General features: G+C 31.4%; 1 protein-coding gene across 1 annotated transcript; it reads left to right on the top strand.

The window, feature by feature from the left end:
* The first annotated feature begins 1320 nt into the window (after window positions 1–1320).
* On the top strand, window positions 1321–13299 carry LOTGIDRAFT_183623 (hypothetical protein). Its single transcript, XM_009063882.1, has 9 exons — window positions 1321–1520; window positions 5761–5912; window positions 6217–6355; window positions 6785–6978; window positions 9113–9183; window positions 10476–10575; window positions 10940–11025; window positions 11377–11473; window positions 11774–13299. Exons 1-9 carry the CDS (start codon window positions 1392–1394, stop codon window positions 11775–11777), a joined length of 972 nt encoding a protein of 323 aa, XP_009062130.1. The 5' UTR covers window positions 1321–1391; the 3' UTR covers window positions 11778–13299.
* Window positions 13300–15004: the final 1705 nt, after the last annotated feature.

Here is a 15004-nt window from a genome sequence, read left to right as displayed (position 1 = left end):
TTTTGATTTCACTGGTTTCGTATCGACTCAAATTCCCTTAAAACCAATGTTCCTTTAGCATCGGTACGATGATAATGATCATCTAAATAATCATCGCACCGTTCGTAAAGGAACATGCTTAAAACAATGAATATAACGTATTTAAAAGTCTACATGTCTATGATGGTAATATTGGACAATAGTCCATAATTTGTTGCAGAGCTCTTGTGGAACTTTCGGTAGACTGTTGTAAGGCAGTAAAGAAAATTAGTATCACGGTTAAAGGGAAATAATAACAGTTAAATTTGCAGATTGTGACCACACTTAATTAATTCTCCCACATTACCGATCTTGTCTAAGGACAAATTATTAGGCTAAGAAAGACACTACAGGTGGTTGAGCAAACAGGATGATAAATATCTATGACATTGTTCATTTTAGAGGTGTACAAGCGGAGAAAGAGCGGAAAGCTGTATGGAGATATAATCAAGCTATCAAAGGTTATAATGAAATAACTGATATTGGTGATGATGGTGTGAAATTAGTAAAGTGTCAAATAGAGCGAGAAAGTTCATTTTAAACCATTTTTCACAATTTCAAATTTTATTCATTCCTTTATTTCTTTTTTAATATTTGATTTTTTTGATTTTTTGTGTTAAAACATCAAATTAAAGATTGTTATATTAATGAGTTTCAATAAAAACATCAAAATTTATTTTACTGTGCTAAGGAGGTCTTGATGTGCATCTTAATCAGAAATTGGCTCAATAGGAATTCAAAGTGTAGATAGAAGCTGACAACAGGAAGGTTGTGTTGCTGATCATATCAGTTAGAACTAGGTTGACGAATAGATTGATCTTTGGATTACCTTCAAGTAATGGATCGTCTGTTGAAAAAAAAATCATCTTGTTGTTAAAAGATGACATATGCATTCTGACATATTTAGAGTCAAAATCATCTTTTTAAATTTTTTAGAAATAAAATGAGGGTGTAATTGGGGGTACAAACCAATTTTTCACAAATGCGACGCCATCGCTCAGAATAAACTGACTAAAGTCTGCTGGAAGGTTTCGTTTGAATAAGGAAGAGCGTTAAAAATTTCATGGAGGTGTATAATTCCCTCTTATATTGGTGAATAACTTGTGAGATATGTCAACTATTTTAAGTTATGATTTCAATTGAACAAGTAGTTTCCTCTAGTTAAAGGCTTGGTAAGTTTAAAACAGGGCGGATAAATATATTATTGATGAAATACACATTTCCCGCCATATGACGTCAGACTGAGGGTCAGTGTCGTGTGCAAAATTATATAGGTATATTCTCTAGTTAGTCATTAGACCATCACGTCAAGTGAGATTTTCAAGCCGTACATCAACGGTTAATTATCGGAATATTGACAGAAAATCAGGAAAATGTCCAACGTTCAGTATGTGCAGGGAGAAACCCTGTCCGTCCACTTAATGAGACCAGAATCAGGAACATCATGGGGATTTCGACTGCAAGGAGGAGTTGATTTTAGCACACCTTTATCAATTCAGGTGGTAAGTAAAACTTCTTTTCTAATATTTAAATATGATAATCTGTTAAATAGCAAATGTTATGCTCGAGTGATCTGGACAAACATATCTAACCCGAGTGAATATCACTGTGAATTACACTAGTAACAGTTTTAATGGTGATAAATAGACGGTAAAGAAAGTGAGTTATTTACTAAGATAGCTACAGGTATCAAATTACATACAGAATACCGTTATACTGCCAAGTATTTCTGACTAATCGCACCAAGACCTTGATGTATATCATTCAATATTTTTGTATATTCTGATAAACACTGGTCAATAATGCCCTGTATGTAAATAAAAGAAAGTTAAAATTGAGTTATATAGTGAATATAAAGCGATACTTTTCTAATTTGAGCTAAGTTCAGTGTTTACTGTATCTATATATGGAACTGTCAGACATATTATAGCATTACATCTATTCTCTACTTACATTATACTTCATCTTTTACATCAGTAGAGATAGGAGTTATTATTCTGTATTGTTTAACAAGATACTAGGCATACTTTGTAAGTGAATAAAGCAATTTCTAAGGCAAAATCTGTTACAAAAACTAAGGAAAAAATAGGATAAGGGTATGTTCTTTTAGAAATAAATCTTATCAATATGTACAGTAAAAACTGTTAAAAGACTAAAGCAGGAAAATGTTTTTATTGTTCATAATATGACTTAAATTGTCAAACTTGTTCATTTTAATTGATGGCAAATCACTTCCAGTTTTCTTCCATTTCAACAAAAATTAACCCTAGAAATTTTAAATGCTGTTAATTCTAATTTCAGACTGTTACTAACTCATGTTGATTATTATTATGACAGCAGTAAGAATATGGGATGCCCAGGGCCCATGTATGGAAATTGAAACAAATTTTAAATCTCAATATAGAAAGCCTAATATATATCGGCAATAAATCATTATATTAAATTGTTACAGTCTAATATATTGAAATATTGATTGGTAGAATATTTAGATTAAGTTACAATGGCCTATTAAACCAATGTTGAGGATCAGTTTTTATTATAATACAGAAACAACTGTTTAAAGTTGGGGTCCCACTATATTTAAAAGCGAGGAAAGTAAAATATTCAACAAATAGATTTTAACTTTGCAAAATTGATCTGTGGTTAGAATGCCAGGAATCGCTTGTTAGATCTTAAATGTTTAGAATATCATGTAATCTCAAGCATTTAAATAATAAAATGGAAGGACTGTTTTCAATGTATTTGTTAAATGATTGAATTATATTGGTTCAGGTTCCTATAGATTGATTAGAAACTTGCATGTGGCATGTGTCTATTCAATTGCAACCATTCCTAATGCCAGGTTTCTCTGAAACATGTTTATTCATTGTGTTCCAATATAAATATAAAGGCACTTGAAGGTCTTATATAAGTAATTATAATATTTTTATACTTATTATTACAATACATAATTAAGTAATAATTAATGACATAATCCCAGGCATCAGTTCCATAGAGTATGGGTCCCTATAGCACTGTGGAACTATGTAATCAAATGAGATTGATATATATGATTATATATAACTGTAAGTTTTTATTTTTTATCACATTACTGTCATCGTGTTCATAACACAGGTTCACAAAAACTATGAACACGGGGTGCAGATTAATAACTATGCAAATTAGGTAATGAATTCATACATCATGTACACAGAACGACATGGCATATTTTGAAGATGACGACTCAGTTACAATTTAAGGTAAAGGGGAAATTGTTCCAAAAAACCTAAATTTGATTAAAAAGTTCTAATTAGTTATCACATGAAAGTGTTTATCTAGATCGTATTTGTTAAAAAAGGTGACATGTGCATAAAGGTGGACCTCAAAATGAAGGCCCTATATAGAAAAATTGGAAGGAATTTAAGGTAAAAACATGTTTATTGATAGTTTTGTTATAAATAGAATCTTTCACTCGTGCTTATGTAGGCTAATACAAAATTTATGAAATTCGTTACCAGATTAATTATTTCCCTCGCCTTATCTGACAACACATTTGATAAATTTCATGTTACATAAACAATAGTATAAGATTCTCTATATCTCAAGTATAGCAATTGTAGCAATTATATATAATACAGCCTATATCTGTAATGTCAGATTCTAAATACTATAGAGTTATTTATTGAACTCTTATATAAGTAGAGATTAGGTAAGAGCACTGCATCCAGATCCAGATAAATATATCTTAATTGTAGAGATACAAGTTTAAATTCAAGTCAATGATTTTTCAGTTATATTTAAATGACAGTAGGTATTAAGATCGGAAATGTTTGTGGTTATTTAATGTCTATTGATAATAATACAGTTTATATCTAGCTTAGTGATTGATAGTCCTTTCTATAACTAAATCCATTGTTTTTTTACAGAAGGTAAAAGAGAATCATAATTTGTTAAGTTAATAACTCTTGATTCACATTCTTTTGAAATAACAAATTTCAAATTGAATGACAACAAATTTGAAAGTTTTTCCTGTATGAAAGTAACAAATGTCAATATTTATATGAAAAACTTGATAGCACAACTGTTATTTTAAATTTATTGCTTTATTATTTGATTCGAAAGACAACATTTTAAGAAAAAATGTGAATATTTGAAAATATCTCTAGTAGTTAATCATGTTATGACATATTTCTATGATGGAGCACATAACAATGGCAATTAGCCACTCAAAATTAAATCGACTATTTTGAAATAAATTTGAATATTCAAAATATTTAAGGCCAATAAGAGTTCATTATTGAATATTGGCCCAGGATAGCAATTGTTATTAAATAATTTATGAAGATATATGATAGGCTTGTATAACACTTCTATAATAGATTATTATATATAACAGTGGCTATTAACTGTCAATCAAATAAATCATTATATACTAAATATATAGACAAGGTTAAAGGTTAAATATGTCCTCTCAGCTGATAATGTCAATAACAGATATAAGTATGTAGATAAACCAACCATATCACTGAATTAGTTTTAGTTAATTAGTGGCTTTAATGTCTGTTTGATCATTGAGCTTTGTGTACACTCTAATTTGATATCTTTACCTTTTGGCTTTTGTTTCTGATATGTAACAAACTTACAAAACTATTGAAATATTAGAAAATAATACATTCTGGTTGATTATTTTGAATTGATGATCTTGATTGAATATGAATTGTGGTTGATGAATCTGTAGTCACTAAAAATATTATTCATTATTCTGAGTCAAATTTGGTATTTTATATTTCCATAAGGGATTGAGACATGATGAATTTGATGATGATGTGTCTAGTTTTAGAGGTCTCCAGTGAAACAAACTCAGTTTAAGGATCTAGCATGTCTGTGATTGAGGCCTACAACCAATGTCAAATGCTGGGGTCTCTTTCAGACTTCTTTAAAGATTCCTCCAGAATCACTTATACATTACTGCAGATTGCGCAATATTGAAATAATGAATAGCAGTAAAAGATAATGGAGTTCAAATACCTATAGTAACCCGATTATCTGGCAAGGTACCGAACTCATAGAGATAACTAGGCATATTGGAACTATTATATAATTGATAACTCATCTGGCATTCATATAGACAGATTTACCATTCACCTTATAAACATCTTCTTATATATTATACACAAAACAATTGTATTCTTTAAACTATTTTCTCAAGGTTTTATTTGTCAGTCATATTTTAGAATGATGTTACAAATTTAAAAAACAGAAAGACCATAAATACCTGTCTCTATTTCATCTAATGTATGTTAACCATGCAAATAGATTCTGTTATTAATACATGTAATAATACTTTTCACCTTGAATATGCATTGTTTTGGATTTTGAAATTAGTACTCTTATTTGATTAGTATTTTTGTAAGGCAAAGCTCCTGTTAAAGTCCTTTACTGATAATATCCTTTTCTATTAAGGGCCTTAAATGTCCTTTACTGTTGAGGTCCTTTACTGTTAACATCCCTTACCGTTGAAGTCGTTTACTGTTAAGGTTCTTTACTGTTAAAGTCCTTTACAGTTAATATCCTTTTCCAATTGAAGTCCTTTACTGTTAAGGTTCTCTACTGTTAAGGTTCTTTACTGTTAAAGTCCTTTACAGTTAATATCCTTTACTGTTAAAGTCCTTTACTGTTAATATCCTTTACTGTTAATATCCTTTACTTTTAATAACCTTTACTGTTAAGGTCCTTTACTGAGAGTACTACATAATATTTTAGGTTCAACCAAACAGTGTTGCTGAAAGAAGTGGGTTAAAAGCTGGTGATGCTATATTACGTATCAATAATACCAACGCTGACAGTCTGGCTCACGAAGATGCCAAGATGGAAATTGTTCGATCTGGTAATGATATCCAATTATTGATTCAAAGGTAGGTTAAAAATTTGGTCAGTTTCTATTGAACGTGATTGAAATTAGGAAGTAGGAAGTACTCATTCCGAAGAAGTGTCTTTCTATATATTGATAAATGTAATCTTTGAATAGGATGTTCATCCATATTTTATATTTGGTTTCAAGTCCTGCTATCATAGAAATATTTTATGGTTTCTTGGTTTAGGCCTACAGTTGCCAACCATTATTGAGCAGTTTGAACTATACTTTAGTTTGAGCTAATATATTACAATCTATTTATTTTACTGAGTTGACAAATTGATTATTGATGAATATTTATTCAGGGGTGCTGTGAAGATCTGGAAGCCTCAAGTCAGTAATCTATCTGATATCCGTCCAGCTGAACTCAAACCAATAAAAACACAAACAGGACAACATGTTGCTCCAGTACAGAAAACATCATTAGCTGTTAATAAAGGAGATGTAAGTAGAAGAATATGCCTTAGCAATTTTTTCTATGAGTTTGTCAGCTACATGCCTTGTGACTGATGCCCATTTTCCAGTGTAGAGGTTTATATAGGTTTTGCTCATTCTTCATGGAATACATCTATAACCCTGTGCCTATAATGAGCTTAATAGCTGTGTTATGATGTTGAATCCCTAAATTGAAACAGAGTTATCTGTACAATTGAAGAGTGAGAAACTTGACATTAATTCTAAGATGACTGTTTTGTCGACGTTTCTATTCTTTTTTAGCTGATTAATAAATATAAATGATCTTGTTAAAAAAAATGATATGTTTCAAATTTAAACTGAAATCTCTGCCTTCTATTTCTATAAGATTTCTGACCAATAATTCATGAATATATCGATCGAAATAAAAATGCAAGAAGAATTTTTTTCTCTTTACAGCAAGGACCATGTACTATTGGAAGTAGCCACAACAGAGCAGCTAAACCATTTGGAAGTCAAGCAGCGCCAGTTGTAGCTGCTGTACCCAATGTTACCCATTCTCAATATAACTCACCAATGGGTCTCTATTCTGGGTCTAACATTGCTGAAACTTATGTACAACAAACACATGGCATTGCTGAACAAGTTCAAGGGTATGTGAATTCTTATTTTAGAGAGATTTGGCAATATGTCAAATGTGAATGTAAAGTATCAATATGTCAAATGTAAGAACAAAGTCATCTATCCCCCATGTCTATCGCCCATTTAGAAATACTTCAGTTACTACAGTCAAAAATATAGTTTAACATTTTATTACATGTTTAATATTGTTGCAAAGCTCTATCACAAAAAGATTCAATCTCTTCCCTGAGTTAGGATTCTCTAATAATGGGAGCTAGAGATTTGATACAGAGGAAAAGAATTTAAAAAACCTTTGTAATACAATACTTCTATGTGTGACATTAACCATGAAATCCCACCTACAAATTTATTCTAAAGAAATTGGGTGCATTTTTGAATGAAGTTTGTAAGGTTTCTACAGGTGTAAATTAAAAAAAAAACTTCCCCTATTTTTTGTGATAATATATTGAAGTTGTCTCAACTCTATCTTGAGTTTGCTTTTAATCAATATCAGATATTATAAAGTTTATGAACATAATTCTATTCTTTCAACTAAAAAATATTATTAAGTTTATTAACAAAAAGCCTGTTCTATAAATACAGAGCAGTAAATCAAACATTACTATGAATGGGTGAGAAACCATCCTCTACCATATAAGGTGTTTTTAGATGACAGTTAACTTGTTGCATAATGATACAATGTACAACATTAATATAAAAGATATGAATCAGAAAATAAAGAATGAAATATCTATGAAATATTTGTGTGATATGAACAGTAGCCTAGTGGTTGTTCAATAGCCTGATGAATCATCTCAAACTGAGTCTCTACTTGTTGACACAAGACTAGGGTGTGACTAGACTGTACTTGATCTCTATTCTACTCCACACAATCATATCTACGCTTGTTTTAAACAATTTGAATAATTTAATTACAACAAAAAAAAGCTGCAAGGTTCATGAAGACCACTGGGTTTTAAGTATATACATGAACTTGACAATAGTTTTACTATATGAGGTTGTCTATAAAATAAACAAAATTATCTCATAAAAAAAAGACTTATTTATTTCATCATTGTTACTAGCAACCAATTATGTTTCATTAAACCAAAAATTCAATTTTAGAAACTTGGTCCCCTTGCAATAATTATATTATTTTGAATGAATTTCCTTACATCTTTTAAAGATAATTTATTAATTTGGAATTTATTATAAAATAGAGATAAAAGAAAATCTCTCCTATTTTCACTAAAATAATTTGACCTCATTCATATTACAAGTCATTTTTCAACAAAGAAGTTTTGTTAACATGTTATAACTGATTAAAATTGAACTAAAAAAAATATTAATGTTTGTGGTTGAATCGTGTCTAGGGCTAAAACATAATCTGCTGTGCAGTTTATTAATGTATTTGCACTTAAGTAACTTTTTAAAATTTTGATTGTAAAAATAAAGCTCAATCTGCAGTTAACATTTCTACTAAATAATGATAGACAGCACGTAGCCTTGAGCATTTCATAAGTCTCAACTGTTGCAAATGTTTCCCAGTGTGACAAGCTGACACTACATATAGTAAAATTGGCCTAAATTGGAATAAGTCTGATTTCAAATACACCTTATATGTCCAAATTTGTCCTCTTCTATACAATATACTCACCAAAAAAAACTCTAAATTCTCAGAAATAGAGTAGACAAAGCCATAAGTATGAGCATGCCTTGGTACTCTTAGTTCTTTGAATCGCCAATCATGCCAGGATACAATACTTATCCAGATACAAGTGTCACAATACGATACAAAATGTAATATCAAAGTTTCAGTATATGTTAATTTATAACAGTGTTTACTGTGATACTTGGTAATGTAGTTGATAGGAGTTTCTTATGAACAGTTTCCAACAATTTCAGTCAGTGAAAAAAGTTTGATTCCATTCAGCAACTTATAAAAATCTCATTTTTTTTTTGGATTTGAATGAGAGGTATTGTTAAGTATCGATACACGACCCTGCCATACGATATGCGTATTGTGGCATGTCATATTGCCATACATCGATTCACAGATACTTTTGTGTCAGCACTACTCTTTTTATCATATTAGACATCAAATTAAAATCTGGACACCAAAAATTAAATCTAACAGGTTGAAGAATGACATTGATTGTATTTCAGTTTACAACTGGACTCTGCTCAAGTAGGCAGTAAAATGGACGCCATGTACCGACCCCAACAACAACAAGAAGGTGAGACAGAGAGTGCACAGTTAAAAGAATGGAAAGATGGGGAAACACCCCAATATAAAGGTTATACTAATCCGCATGCACAGTCCCGAGCCTTTCACAAAGTACAAGAAAACCTTGATGAACAAGAACTTAAAGAGAGTATGTTTGCATGTTTTAGTTTAGTTATTCTTTTATTGCTTTAAGCTAGATGATATATTTTCTTGTATTATTATTTTTTACTGTTACTTTAAAATTTTCATGGAAATATATGTTTTTTTATAAATTTTGTGGTTTGAATGCGTGAAAAACAAATAGTACTCAAATATTGTCCAAAATACGTGAATCACAACTTAAAGTGAACTTGGCTTGGAAATATATCTTGACAAACATTCCTGATTTTTAAGGTTTGAACATACCAGTGTTATTGCTTTAAAGGAAATTGATCATCTAGCCATTTTATTTTTATTTTATAAATATTTATTTTTTTATGTTTTCTTCACAAAGTTCACTTATTGCAATTTAGATTCACCTATCAGCTTTTAAACACAGAGTTATCAAACAATGGTAATACAAATATCAGAAAATGACACAGGAAAAAAATTGTCCTTAATATCGATGGAAAAAAGCAAATGCCCAATAATTTGCCCAAATCACAAAATTTTAATATATACTGGACAATTACACTGTCTTTATATTAAGTGAAATAATACTAATATATATTTACTGTAAGTATTGAGCATGGTGTAATTACCTGTTTATTGTTGTGTGAGCACAAATACACCTACCTGACTTGATTTTAGAATCACTAAGAAACGAGTTTTTCCTTACCAAGATGCCCACACTGACAGTTCAAAGCCTTTCTCACCAAGTGTTATGACCCTGATTTGAGCTTGAATTTGTTCTCTAATAGTTACTAACAATAGTAGATGTCTTGAATTTTGCCTTTTAATGTTTCAAAACAATGAACTGAAAAAGAAATCTTTCTTGATCAATCCTCTTGGCAATTCCCTGATTATATGTCAACTGGAAAATTTAGCAAAGAGAACTTTTTCAAGGTCACCAAGATAAGAACCCACAAGTTTCCAACAAACAAATAAAAAGCACTGTACTGTACAGCACTGTTTTCTTTATCTGTTTAAAGTTTACAAATAATTACAAAAGTGGTTTAATCAAATCACACAGATAGCCTTTCAGCAACTGAAATGCCTTAAAAAGCTTGAAAATGATCTGTTAGTATCTAATTTACGAATTGTTCAATCAAATGATTGTTATTAATAAAGGGTGATAAAAATATATAAAATTGATGATTTTAGGTGGATTTAGGTCAGTGTCAGCACCAACAGCTAAACCTGCAGGTCAACAGAAACCTCAACAACCCAGTATGAGATGTGGTGGATGTGATATGTTAGCCACGTAAGTTGTAATTTTTGTTAATGCACCCATATAACACCTGGCTAGTAATGTCTGGGATGGTTATCAACATAGTGCTTTATTGTGCAAAAACCATAAAATCAGTTACAAAGTATTACATTTAAGATGAAGTCTAACTGTTATCATGTTACAATCTGCTTATCGGGTAATAGATCTGCACCACATTTATATGGGATGGTGGTTGCAATGATGTCTTTGATTGTTTTCTTTATCATGAACCATGAACTACTTCAACTTGACCTTTACTTGATCATGAACCTTTACTTGATCATGGATTGGAATTCTGATGAAGTTTGAAGGTCTTTCAGTCATATTCTCATGAATTCAAATTTTATTTTTATTTTAGAGGTGTTATTGTGAAAGCTAAAGGTAATCCCTACCATGTTGCATGTTTTAAATGTGCATCCTGTAGTATGAATCTAAAACAAAAAGGTAAGTTCTATTCAAGAGAAGATTAACCTTATGGCTTAGCCTGACAAATCAGGCCCCTCCTAGTTCCTCTGACATGATATTCGGATGGGACATCGGAACTAGGTTTAGGGCATGGTAGCTTCTCTGACCCATTTTTGGGTTACTAGTTTTCACCATGACAAAACCCCTGGCCCTAAACTCAGTTCTGATATCGAATCAGAATATCACAGAGGATTTGTAGGGCTACTTAGGGCTAGGAATATTCAGATTGTGGACAGGATGATTGTTCATTTGAACTGATTCTTGAAAATATACTAAGCAATAACCTTAAAACCATTTACAATTTTTGACAATCAAATCTGTTAATTACAGGTTATTTTGTGGTAGATGATAAATTATACTGTGAAACCCATGCTAGAAGGATGGCTCAAGCTCCGGGAAATGATATGGTGGCTGTACCAGTTTATAGGTAAGATTTAGACGGAAAATAACCCCAAAACTTTCTTTTATTTATTGGAATTTGAAAAAAAAAACAATACTCTTCATTTATTATGATTTTTTCAGCTTAAAAGCTTAGTCTACTGTATTGCTTTTCTCTTTTCATCCCATGCTTCTTTCCACTGTTAGTTTTGAATAGTATATAAGGTCATGATTACTACTGTGTTTCTCTGTAGCAAGTAAACCTAGTATAAGGGGACAAAGTGACAACTATTCATGGCAATCAATACTTGCAATGGGCCATGATTAACTTTTTTTATAATTCTTTCAGGTAAACAGTGATGAGAGAATGGAATGAAAGAATATATAATGTATGGAATCATATTCCAGGAATTTCTAGTGATTATTTTACAGACTTGTTTCACATTGTGCCTTGAAACTATTTCAGTTTGTTATATAGTGAGGAATGAAAAAGTACGCCCTGCCCACCTAGTGATTATCCAAAGAAAACAGACTAACTTATTATTGTTACAAATTTGCAAAGTTTTGTGCCACTTCATCAATCAATATGAATTCAGATTTATTTACTGATTCTGGCATTGTTATTGACTGAAAAAGATTTTTCAGAAAAGGACATTAATGTTATCTTCCTATTTCATGTGTGTTATATTGACAATTGGAAAATACTTCTGTACACAGACTAGAATGAATATATTATATAGAGACACTGATCAGCTTGTTCCTTCTGAAGCAAACTACTAGATCTTTTAAATAACGGAACACAATGGTATACTACTCCTTATATGGAGATTCGACACTTGAAAAACTAAGGAGTAGTATAACATAAAATAGTGTTCCATTATTTAATGTGATTACTACCCTAAATGTCGCTAAAGGATGATTTACTAGATCCTTGTTGAGCTCAGTATATGAAGCAAACTATGCCTACTCGGAATATGAGGAGGTTTCATGTAGTAAGACTCAATTGAATTCAATAACAGCCTTACATTTTCTATGAAATTCACTTCAGTAATAGGCCATAGATCAATTGTTTTTTTGCAAGTAAATGCTCTAGTGTACAAATTTTAATTATTTTGTCTATTGCTCATAGTGACATTTATCTTTTCATGAGTTTTTATTTTCAGTTTGTTCTCAGTAGCCTTTTGGCATTATTTACGACAATAGCTCCCCATTACTTACATTTAGACATTAGCTGGCAATATTATTGTAGATTTTTTATTTTTTATGGCATTTTGTTAAGGGTAATGTAATGCATTTAATTGTTTTGTTTGTTTATTTTTTATTTTGTTTACCTAATATTATTTATGGCTAATTTGTCGCCTGTGACAGGATATTCATAATATTTAATTAATAGGCCTGCTTACAAATATATTTACTTAATGATAAATTTTTATAAGCAGATAGCATTTTGTTAAATTTTGGTTTAAATATCCCCAAGGGATTATGGTCATCTTTACCACCTGATAGATGTAATTTTCATATGTTGCAATCACATATTATTATCCTAATATTATTAATACCTGCATGGGAAACTTAGATTTATAAATTAAATTAGTGGATCTTGACAGGTATGATTGAGCTGTAGTAGGTGCCAAATATTTGGAAGGCAATATCCCTTGAATTAACGGTATTTTATAATTAAACTGGAAGATTTGATCTGTTTACTGACATTGATATCCATATTAGATCTGAATTGAGCTATATTTATTTATTAGTTGTTGATATAGGAGTGTTTTATTTTGATATATTGTTGATAAATGAGTTTACCCTCTTAGATTTATTATTAATTACACAAGATTGAAGATTGCATAATAAAATAATATGTTATCTCAGTTCTTTTAGAATTTATTTACTCGTGACTTACGTTATACTATCAAATTGAGCTAGTGTTCATATTGCACTTAAAGCCTGCCGCAGATGAGAGGAACTAGCTGAGCTGTTTAAAGGCTGTCAGCTAAGCAACATTCTCAATACTTATATCACCGCAGACGGAAGTCGAGAGCTCTCGTCTGAGCTATTGTTTCAAAATCTTAGATGAATTCCGTACGCCAAATAAACACCCGAAGAACGTTCGGACTGCATCCATGTCACATAGGTGATCAAAATGGGCTCATTTTCTTGTTTTGGAATTCTGCAGAAAAAAACAGCATTTCTATTGGTTAGCTACTTTTTCTAGCTCAGCTGGTAGTTTAGACGTCCGCACACAGTGAATTTCTGGCCTCTTGAGGCAGAAAATATCAATCAAGGTAGATATTTTCCTCACAGACTCTCGAGGCAAAAACCTCACTAAAAATTCAGCCCACACAGGGGAAACAGCTCAGTTACCATTCCCTTGAGGCAGGCAGCTCGGCTACAGTTCCTCTCGTCTGCGGCAGGCTTAAGGTATGCAAAAAAAAACAATTGAAATGTACTTTAGTGAATTAATGTCAAGTTTTTCACAAAGGGCAGGAGGGACAGTATTCAGAAATGACAGTTTTGCATCTAAGTATCCCTGATACACATTTAATGGGTTGAAAACCTCAGATCTTTGAATCCCTTTTAATGCTTTTTTTTCCCTTTTCTGGCAAAAATTTGTCGTACATAATATACCATCCCACCATTAGATATTCTAATTATTATTCTAGTGATAGTGTTTATATTATTTATACACCACTCCTTAATATCATTAGTAGTTTTTAATAAAATCTATTTCAATTAAATTTAGTTTCAATTTCAAACTGTTTTTCTTTGTACGGTGCAGATAAAATTGCCAGAGCCCTTGACTCAACCTATGCTTTTGATTTCTGTTTCTTCAAAACATCTACTAGTGGCACTCCCCTCAAAGCTGCTGACCTTACTTCAGCGCTTTTGACAGATGAACATGCCCAGAACTAAACTGTTGACAGAGCCCATGATTTCATATGGTTTTACCAAATCCAAGATTCTTAGATTGGTTGACCTTTCTTCAAAGCATTTGTCTACTTTTTTTCTCCTTTAAGACATATCACATTGAGCCAAAGGTTGAGTTAATAGTGAGTCAGTTTTTGAAGTCTGGGAATTTGAGCAATATTTTAACATGTCTACCAACCTCCAGGCTAATGCAAAAGCATTACAATAACTTCTCTATATAGAACAGGAATGTAGCCTCATTGCCCTAATGTGAACGTAATGTTTTGACAATAGGGCCTACTGTGCTTTGTACATAAGAAAAGAGAATATCAAATAATATGTTCAATAAGGTTCTCTTGATACAACATAGTTGACCTTGAACCTGTGTTCTGATATATAGCCAATCTAGGCCTATCTCTTGTTGGACTACTACTGTGGTTCTAGTTGCAGGATGGCAAGTTATCTTTCCACCTAAACAGTTTTTTCTTGATAGTCTTATTATCAGTATTGGTTTAATAGCATGTAGGCATATGATTATTGCCATGACCAAGCAAATGGCCAATGAAACATATTATGCATAGGCCTACTACACTATAGGCTGTAGCCCATTAGGGTGGGGTCTGTGGGGGCTGGGCCCCAGCAAATGAAAATTAGGCACCAGCAAAACCTTAAA

This window comes from Lottia gigantea, assembly GCF_000327385.1.
Source record: "Lottia gigantea unplaced genomic scaffold LOTGIsca_6, whole genome shotgun sequence".
NCBI classification, from domain to species: domain Eukaryota; kingdom Metazoa; phylum Mollusca; class Gastropoda; family Lottiidae; genus Lottia; species Lottia gigantea.
This window is presented reverse-complemented; position numbering and strand designations above follow the sequence as displayed.

Bases quoted from the DNA above. Each gene is read 5' to 3' on its own strand.
- LOTGIDRAFT_183623 (XM_009063882.1), top strand. From the start codon at position 1,392: ATGTCCAACGTTCAGTATGTGCAGGGAGAAACCCTGTCCGTCCACTTA. The intron at 6,979-9,112 runs GTATGTGAATTC...ATTGTATTTCAG, and splicing joins ATTGCTGAACAAGTTCAAGG to TTTACAACTGGACTCTGCTC. The intron at 9,184-10,475 runs GTGAGACAGAGA...TGATGATTTTAG, and splicing joins ACCCCAACAACAACAAGAAG to GTGGATTTAGGTCAGTGTCA.